Here is a 12,228-nt window from a genome sequence, read left to right as displayed (position 1 = left end):
TCAAGTAATCCTCAACCAATAAAATCATTCATGTTTCATTCCTTTGATAAGAATATCAAAAATAACCCAAGCATAGGTTGCCTCCAAGAAGATAAATATCTACGAATAGGATCAGAAGAGACAATTCCGCTTTCTGCTTCGATAAGTTTGTTGGGGGTTAAAATGGACACCAATATGTCTTGGCACAATCATGTCGCTGAAATTGCAAAGGTTTCTTTCCAAAAGCTTGGAACACTGTTCCAAACCAGAAAACTTTACAAACCTTAGCAACTTTTGATGCTTTATAAAGCTCAGATCAGACCTTTTTTGGAATATTGTTCTCATGTATTAAGCTCCGCCCCTAAGCATACCCTGAAACTGCTGAATTCCATCCAGAAAAGAACCATCTGCCCGATTGGAGACGCGAACATCACTTGCAACCTTGTTAATCTGGAACATCAAAGCACGGTTGGAGATTTGTCTCTCTTCTATATACTTTCACGGCAGGTGTTCTAGTGACTTGGCACAGTTGATTCCACCAAGAGCGGTACATATCAAATATACGTTTTGAGGTTCAACTCAGCACACCTCGAACTTCCCTGTTCAAAGACTCTTTCATTTGAAGAACTGCGTTTATGTGGGAATAATTTACCGAGAACGTTTTTCCAAATGGATTTAATCTCCAGCAATTCAAATCCAATATGAATCACTACCTTCGCACAGGCACCGCTCTTGGAGCGCCTTAAGGATTCTCCTGTGTTTTGTTGAAAAATTTAAATTGATAGAACATACTGAGAATGATACAACAAATAAACATATTTGCAACTATAGAATTGTCAACTTATTTCAAAATATGTTCTTTAGATCTGTCTAGAGTTTTGAGTAATTGATTTTTTAATATCTTTAGGAGTTATATTATATAAAGAAATGCATTTTTGACCAAATTTGCGGTGTTGTCAATTTCATATCGAATGTCAGTGACGTCGCGATCAATTCTTTTGACCCGAGTTTGAAAAAACTACTGACGAAAAAATTATAAAAAAATTCAAACGAGATTGCATCATGTATAGCTCCATTTCACATTATTTTGATTTCTGCATAAACATTACTGAAAATTGACGTAGGATTCCAAATCGTACAACTGGCACTGACCTTTTTGATCGTATACTGAACAACAGCCAACACGAATGTTAGGGTTAGTAGAGCACATTAACCAGGTCTCAGTCTCTATTTCCAATCCCGCCAAGTGCCAACTGAATCAAATGTCATTCTACATTCGAAGACTGTTCCATTCAATATTTTCAGCCATATCGCAAGTACAGGGATGGCTGGATGAGTTACACTTGAAGAGACAGATCTTGGAGGCGACCTTCAACAGGAGGAAGACGCAGCTAGAACAGTGCCTCGCTCTTGCTATTCTAGCAGCAGATTTACGAGAACTAGAAGAAACAGTGGAGAATAGGAGAGAACTTCTGAAAAATAGCAACCAATACGGTAAGTTACATGTTTCAATATACATTAAAGTGGACAACAAAAAAAATACTTGATACTAACAAATAAAATAGGGACCTATCAAATGGCTGAATTTGATTTCTAACCATGTCACGAGTGACACAGAGGTGGATCTCACTCTTCCCCCAACCAAGGAAAGTGTATCTACACAAGAAAAGATGAAACTGACAAATCGAATATTAAATGATATACTACATATGTTGCGGAATTGATTGAGTTAGGCATGTATCCCCAAAATCTGGGATCCAATCGTCAAAGGTTTCCACCTTACCTACTCTTATTCTACAGCTTCCGGGTGAAGGGGATGCATCCGCGATGCATCAGCAGCGAATAGTGGACTTTAGAGGGTTGATTGCTTTGTGGACATGAAGGAGCACAAGTAAATCGGCACCTTGGCTTCTAGATACTCGATAGCACCACCAGCTCGCACGTTTACATTCGTACTGTCAAACTCAAACCGTTGTTCGTCCATCGCGGAAAGCAATTTTTTGACTAGTCCTCTTGACGATATGCGCGAGGAAATAAATAGATATGGGGTGTTGCTAAATCCGAAATATATTCTGACATATGTTTGTGATTATAACTAAATATAGGGGGGATATCCGAAAACTTAACAACATATGTAACATACAGGGTTATGAATATTCAGAAACAAGGTAATAAAATGATTGAAAGAAAAACATACAAGTAAGCATTCAAAACTAATAATACAAAAAAGTTGATTCATGTTAAACATAAACATAATATTGTTCAAATCATTGAGATAATTGGTTCTGATTTAAGTATTTGATAAGTATTCGAGATACCCAACTGAGAACTCGTATAAACTTGTATTTTGACATTCTGTAAGTTGTCTCAAAACCTACATATAGTAGGGTGTTTGCCGTTCATCCAGCAGCAGTACCATACTGAAATCACCTCTCATCAGTGCAGGAAAGATCTGAACCAAACAGTATAGTAAGCCTGAGACTCGAATGATTTCAACGCGACATTCGTCTATGCTCTATGAGAAAGATCTGTTAACTAGTAACAGCTCTATCTCGTGAGCAAAGCCCCAAAACAGAGGACAGAAACGTCCCATCTACCAATACTCCGACAGAAATCAAAAAGTATGAAGAATGTATGAAGATTTACGTTGTGAGAGATTGATGTTTCGAGATTTCATTCTGGAATATTCATTTCTTTCGATAATTTTGTGTCAAATCCTATCTATAGAACTAGTTTCAACTGATGACAGTCGAGAATGAATGATCGAGTTTGAAAGGACTAACTTCAGATGTACCTCAAAGGTCAGTTCTCGGTCCTATATTCTATATATTCAATACTACTCAATTGACCACTTGCTTTGTTTAACTGAAATATTGTATGCACGCTGGCACAATAATATTATGTGATCGGTTGTATTCTGCAGAGCACAATTGCTAATAATGAAGAAATTATTGGTAGTAGCCAATGCAGTGATTGCATTCGAAAGGCAAATAACTGAATCAAGAATTGGTGATTTGGTCACGAAAGTTAGCGAAGTTCACATCACTGTTAAATCTAAGAAACACATCTTGTATATCATATAATGAGCCTCTCAAGGCTCAGAAATGTATGCTTCGATTTGATCCTCTATTAATCAGTGTGTCATAGTTTATCACAATTTTTCAATGTACATCTGCAGTGAAGATTACAATAATTCAAAACTATTACCTCTGACCCTCTTTTACAAATAGAAAGAGAAAATACAAGTCTCAAACGTCCTTTATGAAGTAAACAGTCTGGGAATGTTCAAAATACGTTTGCTCCATACTTCGATAGTATCCATAAAATCTTCCGGAATGAAACTTCGTAATCATAAAAAATGAAACACAGAACAAAAAGATATACGTAATGTACTTATCTGACTCAAATAGATCCGCATTACTGAATAACAACAAAATTTTCAAAAAATATTCCACCTGTATTCTTGCAGAACTATACATTGACTTTCCACTTCATATTCAATTTATGTCTAATGGCGAAACATCGATGTATACCAGTGAGGATGACAGTGTTCCATGTTAGTGCAATTCATTACCATCCATTTAAAGTAGAACTCCTGTGAATGATATCTGAATTTCATTCCATAACGAATGTTTGGAATACAAACTGTATAATTCAGTGTTCATGTGGAAGTATTTGTTTCGAAAGAAGTTTTTTTTCTTTCGTATGATTCAATGTTTATATGAATGTACCTGTTTCAGGCGAGCTTTCTTTCAGTTTGTGTCTGAAAGTTGCTTCTTTGCATGATCTACACATCCATGTATAGAGTTACTTATTTTCAAATTGATTACTTTCTTCTTCTCTTTGGAAGATTCCCACATTTTTTTGTATCAAGATGGAGTAGAAGAAAGCCAAAAACTTTCTTTCCCAAAAAATTAATCTCTCCTAAAAATATAACCCTTTCAATTCATGTTATTTATGTCTTATCTTCTTTTTCAACGTTATGAATTGTTATAAACAAGGTAATTATTGTATTAAAAAAATCAGAATGAAAATCAAGCATAGTCATGCAAAATGGAAAAAGAAATTAAAGTGGAAAGAGAAAAAAATGCTCCTCAAAAATTCAAGAACTCGGTAATAATAAAATTGGTTATAATGATGGAAATAAACTGTCCATATTTCATAATAACACAATAAAATGAAGTGCAAGGTAATAATCAAGTATTAAATATCACATGACTGCAAACGCATTCAACCGCGAGAACTAGCACAACTAATTATTCTTGTGCAATGTCTGATACTTGAGTGTTTCACCCAATAAACATTAATGATACACCAGAGAAAACATTCGTAAAATTGTTCAATACCGTAGACCGTAGAGATTTCAGAAAGGCTCAAACGAACAATTTAAAGTGCATTGAACCAAACAATTATTGAAAAGCCGGTTATTTGATACTATTCATTTGGTAAGGTACATGGAGATATATGTTTTTTCAAGATTTGGACTGAGTAATATTCTTCTGGACATAATTCAGGTATTCCTTGAATTTATTGCTTCCTGTGACCATTCACATCACTTTTCACTCCCTTTGTTGCACTGCCTGCAACTAAGGTCTCCATTGTATAGGCCTTTTTTCTTCAGGTGTCCTCTCAATGGACATGGTCTAGTGAGGAGACTTATAATTGTTCCGGCCGAACGGTCGGTCCAGGGTAGCTCTTTATGTTTCTTAGAGACCAACTTTCCAATCTGGTTCCATACCAGAGATTTTGATAACTCCACAGCTGTTTCAGGGCCTACATATGGAGTTGATGATCTGTGTTCAACTCACTCAGCGTTCTTGTTGAATTCAACAGATAAATGTCCTGGCACCCAGTATAGAATCAATCTAGTTATATCCGCCAGTTCACTCCAGGTCTCCACGATACTCCTAGATCAGTTTCTATGTCCCTTCAGAATTCATCGTTACCACAAGTGCAGCCAGGATGTTGATGTTATCATTTTAATTTTCTCTTTCAATATAGTTTTCAATAATAGATGAGCTCCTTTTCTAGTAACGTGATTTTGTGAACAGATTGGATGGAATAAAATATATATGGAGATTTTATATAACTTGATGGTAGCATCGGAACTTCTAACGTGTAATAATGTTCAGCTGGAAGAATCATCACCTTAGGTATTGAGGATCATCAAATGAGAGACATTAAATGAGATCTTAGTATCAGTTCTTGTGTTAGTATTTCGATTCACACGTTGTATATGTTCTGGAACCTAAGATTTCTAATTTCTGAAGGTGACTATTAAATAGAATAATGAACAATGTGTTGTTTGGAATGGAATCTTAGTCGCTGATCATTGATCATAGATTTAAACTCCTTAACAGACTTTAAATGTCGTCTAAAATTTCTGCTTAAGTCTGCGAAAATGTGAAACATGTTCCTTGAAACGATTTATTATATTCCGTTTGGTTTGACCAACGTCCTATTTTGTCCCAATCCTCTAGCTAATGTTTCGTGAATCCCAGACTTCCTCTCTATATCATAGTGTCTTTCGGGTTGTCCAACACTCTTCGAGAAATTATTACACATCAACAAGTGATGGGTGAGTCAAAAGACAGAATGACGGAAAATGAAACTATGATGAATTACCAGAGTGGTCTCAGAAGTACCCGGCTTGACATAGAGATGGCGATAGTTGTTTGAAAAATATTACTGTATTACAAAACATATAATTTATAAAGCATATGTTTCAAGTTTGAAAACCCTGCGTTGTTTAGTATTCTTTTAGCAGCCATCACCAGCGAACGTTTTTGGTGAATTTGTGAAATTGGAGGAACTTGGTCATTCATCGTACAATACCTTCATTTGAAATGCCTTAGCCCAACCAATAGAAAATCTGAACTAGTTTCTACTCTGGATGAGTCTGCTCCTTCGTTCACAAAAATAAAATATTGAATAGCAGAGTTTAAACGAGGCTGTATGAGCTGCCAAGAAGAGCAAATGAAAGAAGACTCCAGAAAGGGTGAAGAAAATCCGTAAATCGGTACTGATAGTCTAATCAACAAGTTCAAAAACATGAAAAATAGAGATGAAGGTCCTAAAAATATGAGCGATAGCTCTTTCGATTCGGAATCACCTCTGGAAAAATGTTTCTGAAGGATTTTGGTGCAGGTAAAAAATTGCAATTATTATTAACAAAATAAAATTTGAAAAAAATGGTATTTAGTTTTTTGTTAATGACTCAAAAAATATTAATATAATATTAGGCAATTTTGAAAAAGTTCGTTAAAAAGGAGGAAATTTCCGATAAAAAAATCCTGACTCACGAAACTCTATCTCCATTATTTATAATTTTAATTTGACGTTGAAAATAGGGTTCAATGTGGCTGTTACGGCATGCGCGCGCTGCCGGTAAAGAGAGTTTATCAGAAGAAAAAAAAAATTTATAACATAAAATGTCATTTTAAAAATTTGAACAAAATCTAGTATCTTCTTGACATTTTATTGAATCGAGTCCCGTAGAAAAAAAAGTTTCATCACCATTTTTCAAAAAGTTATACAATTGTTAACTTACAAATTTTTTCCCAATCTCCGTTGGCATAAATAATGGGATAAAAGGTATAAATAATTGGCCTATGAATTTTAAACTTCGTGGAGCCCTTTTGATATATATATACTTCATACGATACTGCGATAAAAGTTCATGAAAATTCATTAATTTGTTAATTATGTTTTTTCATAACTATTGCAAAATGAAATATCTAAAAATTGTTGATAAATTTTTTTTCTTCAATTGATATTTAGAGCTATGTCTGTTTTCACATTAAACAATGGTAGTTATCAACATAGGATATGCATTTTTTACGTACTTTGTTTATTAAATTGTTTAAAACAAATAGAGAAATTCAATATTTTTGAAAATTTTTTTTTGCTATTTTGTTGTCTAGAGATAATTATGTTTTTTTTAATTTTCTCAATTTCAATTTTTAATTGTTTAAAATCGATTTTTTTATATTTCGATTGTTTAAATAATTAGTTGAAAAATAATTTTACTTTTGAAAAATCATAATTTACAATTTTGAACAGTTTGGCAAAAAAAATGTTATTCATTATTCAATTGTTTATTAGTTTAACAATTTGTTGTAAACAAATATTGACCAACGTTATATTTTTTTCTGATGCAGAAATGAAGTATTAAAACAGCTATATATAAAAAAGTGCCATACTTTTTTTTTAAATTTATTGTAATACTTTTTAATATCAATCAATCAATAATTTTTTTGAAAAATGGTGGTGAAACTTTTTTTCCTACGGGTATCGATTCATTCAAGTGTTAAGAAGATCCTGAATTTTTTTCAAATTCTTAAAATGACATTTCATGTTAATAAAAAATATTTCTTTTGAAAAACTCTCTTTTGCGGCAGCACGCGCATGCCGTAACAGACGCGCGGAACCCTATTTTCAACGTCAAATTAAAATTATGAATAATGGATATAGAGTTCGGGAGTCGGGACTTTTTTATCGGAAATTTCCTCCTCTTCAACGAGCTTTTTTTCAAAATTACTTAAATAATAATATTTTTTGGGTCATTAACGAAAAACTAAATACCATTTTTTTAATCTAATTTTGTTAATAACAATTGCAATTTTTTACCTGCACTAAAATCCTTCAAAAACATTTTTCTAGAGGTGATTCCGAATCGAATGAGCTATCGCTCATATTTTTAGGACCTTCATCTCTATTTTTCATGTTTTTGAACTGTTGATTAGACTATGAATAATCGTCGAGTCCGCGAGCTAAGAGACTCAGTAGACATTTCAAAAAGTGAGAATTTGGACATGAGAAAGCTGTGTGCAAGATGGGTGCCGCGTTTGCTCACAAAAACAGTTTTGTGATGATGTTTCAATTGAGTGTTTAGCGAAGCTTCACAGCAGCAAAGCAAAAGTCTGGCGCCGTTTGTTAACCATGGATGAAATATGTGTCCATCACTTTACACCCGAGACAAAAGAACAATCAGAACAGTGGACTCAAATGGGGAACCGGCTCCAAGGAAGGCGATGACCGTTCCATCTGAAGGCAAGGTCATGGCATCCGTTTTTTAAGATGCGCGTGGGATAATTTTCATTGACTATCTTATCAGTCAATCAATCAAAATATGCTTTCATATAAAATAATAACATCTTATCGACAAAGCGTGTATATATAAATGTAAATGTAATTAAATTAATAACATTTGATAAATGTATAAAAATAGTCACTACCACATAAAATTGAATTGAATGAAAACAGTAATTTATTTGAAATTCAAAATATAGCAAACGATAGAAGGTATATCAAATCAAAGTGTATAGTTTTGATCTACTTATCATTCTATTCTATTCACATAAAATTATTCCAAACTAGTATTGAAGATATACCGTTGGACGGTATATCTTCAATACTATTTGAAAGGTGATTGTACATTTTGCAACCGAGAGTGGAAGATGGTAATGGTAGTTTGAGATGGTTACTTTCACGGGTGGGGTATCTATTCCCTGTAATGAAATTTTGTTTGTGTTCATTTATGAGACACACTGTATAAATATAAACACTACCGTGAGTATGTTGTGTTGATCGAAGTGAAATCTACACGAATCGCGAAATTTTAGTTTACAGAGGTATCTCAATGCTCTTTTTTGTGAAACAAAACCACTTTGAAGAACATTACCACTACACACTCCCCAGAATGGGATACCGTATCGAAAATGTGACTCTATCAAGGAGCAGGTCTTATCTTTGCGGTTGGGTATCCTAGTTCGTTTGCAGCAATTTTCACAGCATAACAACCAGAGGACAATTTTTTATTAAAGTTTTTGACATATTCATTGAATTTGAGATCGTTGTTGATGTATAGTCCTAGAAATTTAGAAAAAACACTGTTTTAAATTATCTGGTGGTTTAAAGAAATATCACCAACTGCACATTTGAAGGACACTATCTTGGTTTTTAATATGATGAAGGATAAAAGGTTCGAGTCGCACCACTCTTTGGCCTTTATTATATCTAGACACTATCTTGGTTTTTGAAATGTTGAAGGATGAAAGGTTCGAGTCGCACCACTCTTTGGCCTTTATTATTATCTAGACACTATCTTGGTTTTCAATATGTTGAAGGATAAAAGGTTCGAGTCGCACCACTCTTTGGTCTTCATTATATCTAGACACTATCTTGGTTTTAAGTATGTTGAAGGATAAAAGGTTCAAGTCGCACCACTCTTTGACCTTTATTATATCTGAATCAATAGAGATCAGCTTGCTTATCATTATGCCATAGTATGGTGGTATCATTAGCGAACAGGTGGACATTTTCTGTAATGTCAAACGTCGTCAGGTCATTAACGGCAAGTATTATTCGAACTCAATTCAACGTTTGGGTGTTATTTCATCAAGAAAATGCACCAGCAAATTCATTATCGCTATGACCAAAATTAACGAATTGAAATTGTTTGAATTGTACCCCAGATTCAGCTGGAAGAAATGTATAGAGCAGCAACGAGATTATGTTGAAAAAATTTTTTTTTTCCGAAATTATTGTGTTTTTTTTTGTTGGTGCGTGTACTTCTAGGCTCGTGTAATAACTCATTCCAAATAAGACATTTCACATATTCGGTTTCTTAGAAATGTACTGTCGTTCAACATGTCTTGAAGAACAGTCTCAGAATTTTCGAGTAATGCTCTAAGTTGTTGGCAGGCATGACAGCAGGATGTTACACGTCTTTGAAATTTTTCAAAATCAAAAAATATGGAATCAGATATATGAACTCCATTACGTTATATTTGCAGTAGAAACCAGAGGTGATATTGAATATCGTAATAAGTAGTTTGTCATTGACATACAGGGCTTTTCTTGATGAGCGTTAATTAGCCGTTTCTGGAAAACTATTCAACGGATCGACCTGAAAATTCCACAGTATGCCTAAGTCAATATGACCTACACGCCTAAAATATTTTAGACGAAGCGGCGTTGTCGCTTCTACTATAAAGTAGCGGCTTCTTTGATTTTTCAAATGGAACACCTCGTATATAATATCATATTATGATTCATTATCACTTTGTCAACAAATTCATATACTATTTTCCTATACCTATCTATTACCGTTTAGAAGATATAAATCAATTTCAATATTTTTTTTTACCAAACATGAACTTTTATAAATGCTGATAATCTTGAACTCTCTTGCACTAAAACGATCAAATTTGAAATGGAGTGGAGTGATACTATGAGAATTTCCACTCCGAGTCATATTTTCATTTGCCTCATACAGGGTCTTCAAAAAATGCAGATACTTTGATCTCATGAAAAAATGAGTGGAACTCAATTTTTTCAAATGGAACACCCTGTATATTTCAACATTTTTGAGTTCTACATCCAATTTCAGATTAACTTTGTTCAGATAATACTATTTCTATTTTGAACCGTTTTCGAGATAAACTGTTTCAAACGGAAATTGACATGGTTTCCTTGTTTATCACTCATTTTTGTAAAACAGATTTCGTTTGATGTTTCTCAATTAGTCACAGATAATACAATGAAAAGATAATTATTAAAATACTCCTCAACCATCGAATGAAACTTATTTTCAAACAATAGTTTTATTAACGCTGAAACACGAACTGAAAATAATAAACCCATAAATTAATGAGTTAATTTAATCGTCAGTGTATTTCAGAATATGTTCAAACACATCTCCACCTCTACTTAAACAAACATGTAATCTTTTCAAAAGATTGTCATGTGTAGCGCTTCTGATCAAGTATGGAGTCAAACTATTGAAAGCAGTTGTAACTCTCAATTTCATATCTTCCATTGTTGTTATTGAAGTAGAGTAAACCATATTTTTAATGAAACCCCACACGAAATAATCTAATGGATTGCCATCTGGTGTTCTAGGAGGCCAACGAAAAGGTCCATTATTACCAATCCATCTGTCTCCGAAGATTTCGGTTGAAGCTTCGCTGACTGAATGAGAATTATTGGGTGGAGCACCATCCATTAGGTACCATACACGTTCTCTTCCTGGTCTATTATTTGAAATCATTTGAATTTCATTCCTCAGTAAATCTTCATATTTTGATGCATCCAAATTATCATAATAAAACTCGATATAAAAAATTGACTCATTCTTTATGGCACAAAATACATTGAATTGCCATCTTTCTTGAAAACCCCTTTGGCGGACAACATGGGGATTTTCTGGCGCCCAATAATGACTGTTGTGTCTATTGAAAACTCCATTTTTGTGAACTTGGCCTCGTCTGTCCATATGATATTGTCAAAGAAATGTTCATCCTCTTGAGTCTTGACAAGTAACCATTCAAAAAATTCCACTCTACGAGGTAAATCAGTCTCTTTCAAATGTTGGACACAGTAGAACTTATAGGGATGCCATTTATGCTTATTAAGAATTCGACAAATTGTCACGTAGGTATACCTATTTCCCTTTCTGCCTCGTGCAGAGAAGCATTTGGAAATGCATGAAAGTATTCCAAAACTGTTATACCATTGTCATCATCCACTTTAGTCTTCTTACGAATGATTTTTGGACGGAAGGTTCCATTCAACCTACAGTTTTTCAGTAGTCGATTTATCACATTATTATTCGGCTTCGGAAGTTGTGGATATCTTTCATGAAATACTCGGCATGTTCTACTTGCAATTCTATTGCAGTCACCATAAATTATTAATACATTCAAGAAATCTTCATTACTGTAACCTAATCTTGACATTATTCTATTATAATAGGTAGCTATCACAATCAGTCAAAACCACCAACGAAAGTTTGACGTTAAATAATTGGTTTATTTATTTTTCCAAAGCACACTATTGAAAAATATTGATGTGTACTGTTGTACGTTAGAGACCAGTACCTCAATGTATACAAATTGTAACTTTTTCTAAGGTAGGTACCTACATACCAATTTCGAAATGACTGATCTGAGACAGTCAAAAAACTGGATCAAAAAGAAATATTACTGAGTATAAAAAAAATGTTGAATATCCAAAATAAGTGATGAATTCAAAAAAACGAGCAAGAAAACCACGTCAGTTTCCGTTTGAAACAGTTTATCTCGAAAACGGTTCAAAATAGAAATAGTATTATCTGAACAAAGTTAATCTAAAATTGGATGTAGAGCTCAAGAATGTTGAAATATACAGGGTGTTCCATTTGAAAAAATTGAGTTTCACTCATTTGTTCATGAGATCAAAGTATCTGCATTTTTTGAAGACCCTGTA

The 12,228-nt window shown here is 33.7% G+C and overlaps 2 protein-coding genes across 2 annotated transcripts in view; one reads left to right on the top strand and one right to left on the bottom strand.

Moving 5' to 3' along the window:
• The window catches only part of LOC111506365 (uncharacterized), a 440,916-nt gene that overhangs the window by 175,804 nt on the left and 252,884 nt on the right, over positions 1-12,228 (top strand). Inside the window, 1 exon segment of the mRNA XM_074182237.1 lies at positions 1,285-1,473. Coding sequence (XP_074038338.1) covers positions 1,285-1,473 — 189 coding nt within the window.
• The window catches only part of LOC111506367 (adult-specific cuticular protein ACP-22-like), a 300,869-nt gene that overhangs the window by 96,863 nt on the left and 191,778 nt on the right, over positions 1-12,228 (bottom strand). The gene's annotated exons all lie outside the window — the stretch shown is intronic.

The sequence above is a fragment of the Leptinotarsa decemlineata genome, unplaced genomic scaffold (assembly GCF_025532065.1).
Source record: "Leptinotarsa decemlineata unplaced genomic scaffold, Ldec_3_MD MMD2_tig00026328_RagTag_RagTag, whole genome shotgun sequence".
NCBI classification, from domain to species: domain Eukaryota; kingdom Metazoa; phylum Arthropoda; class Insecta; order Coleoptera; family Chrysomelidae; genus Leptinotarsa; species Leptinotarsa decemlineata.
Note: the sequence above shows the minus strand (reverse complement) of the source record. Positions and strands in the feature narration are given on the sequence as shown.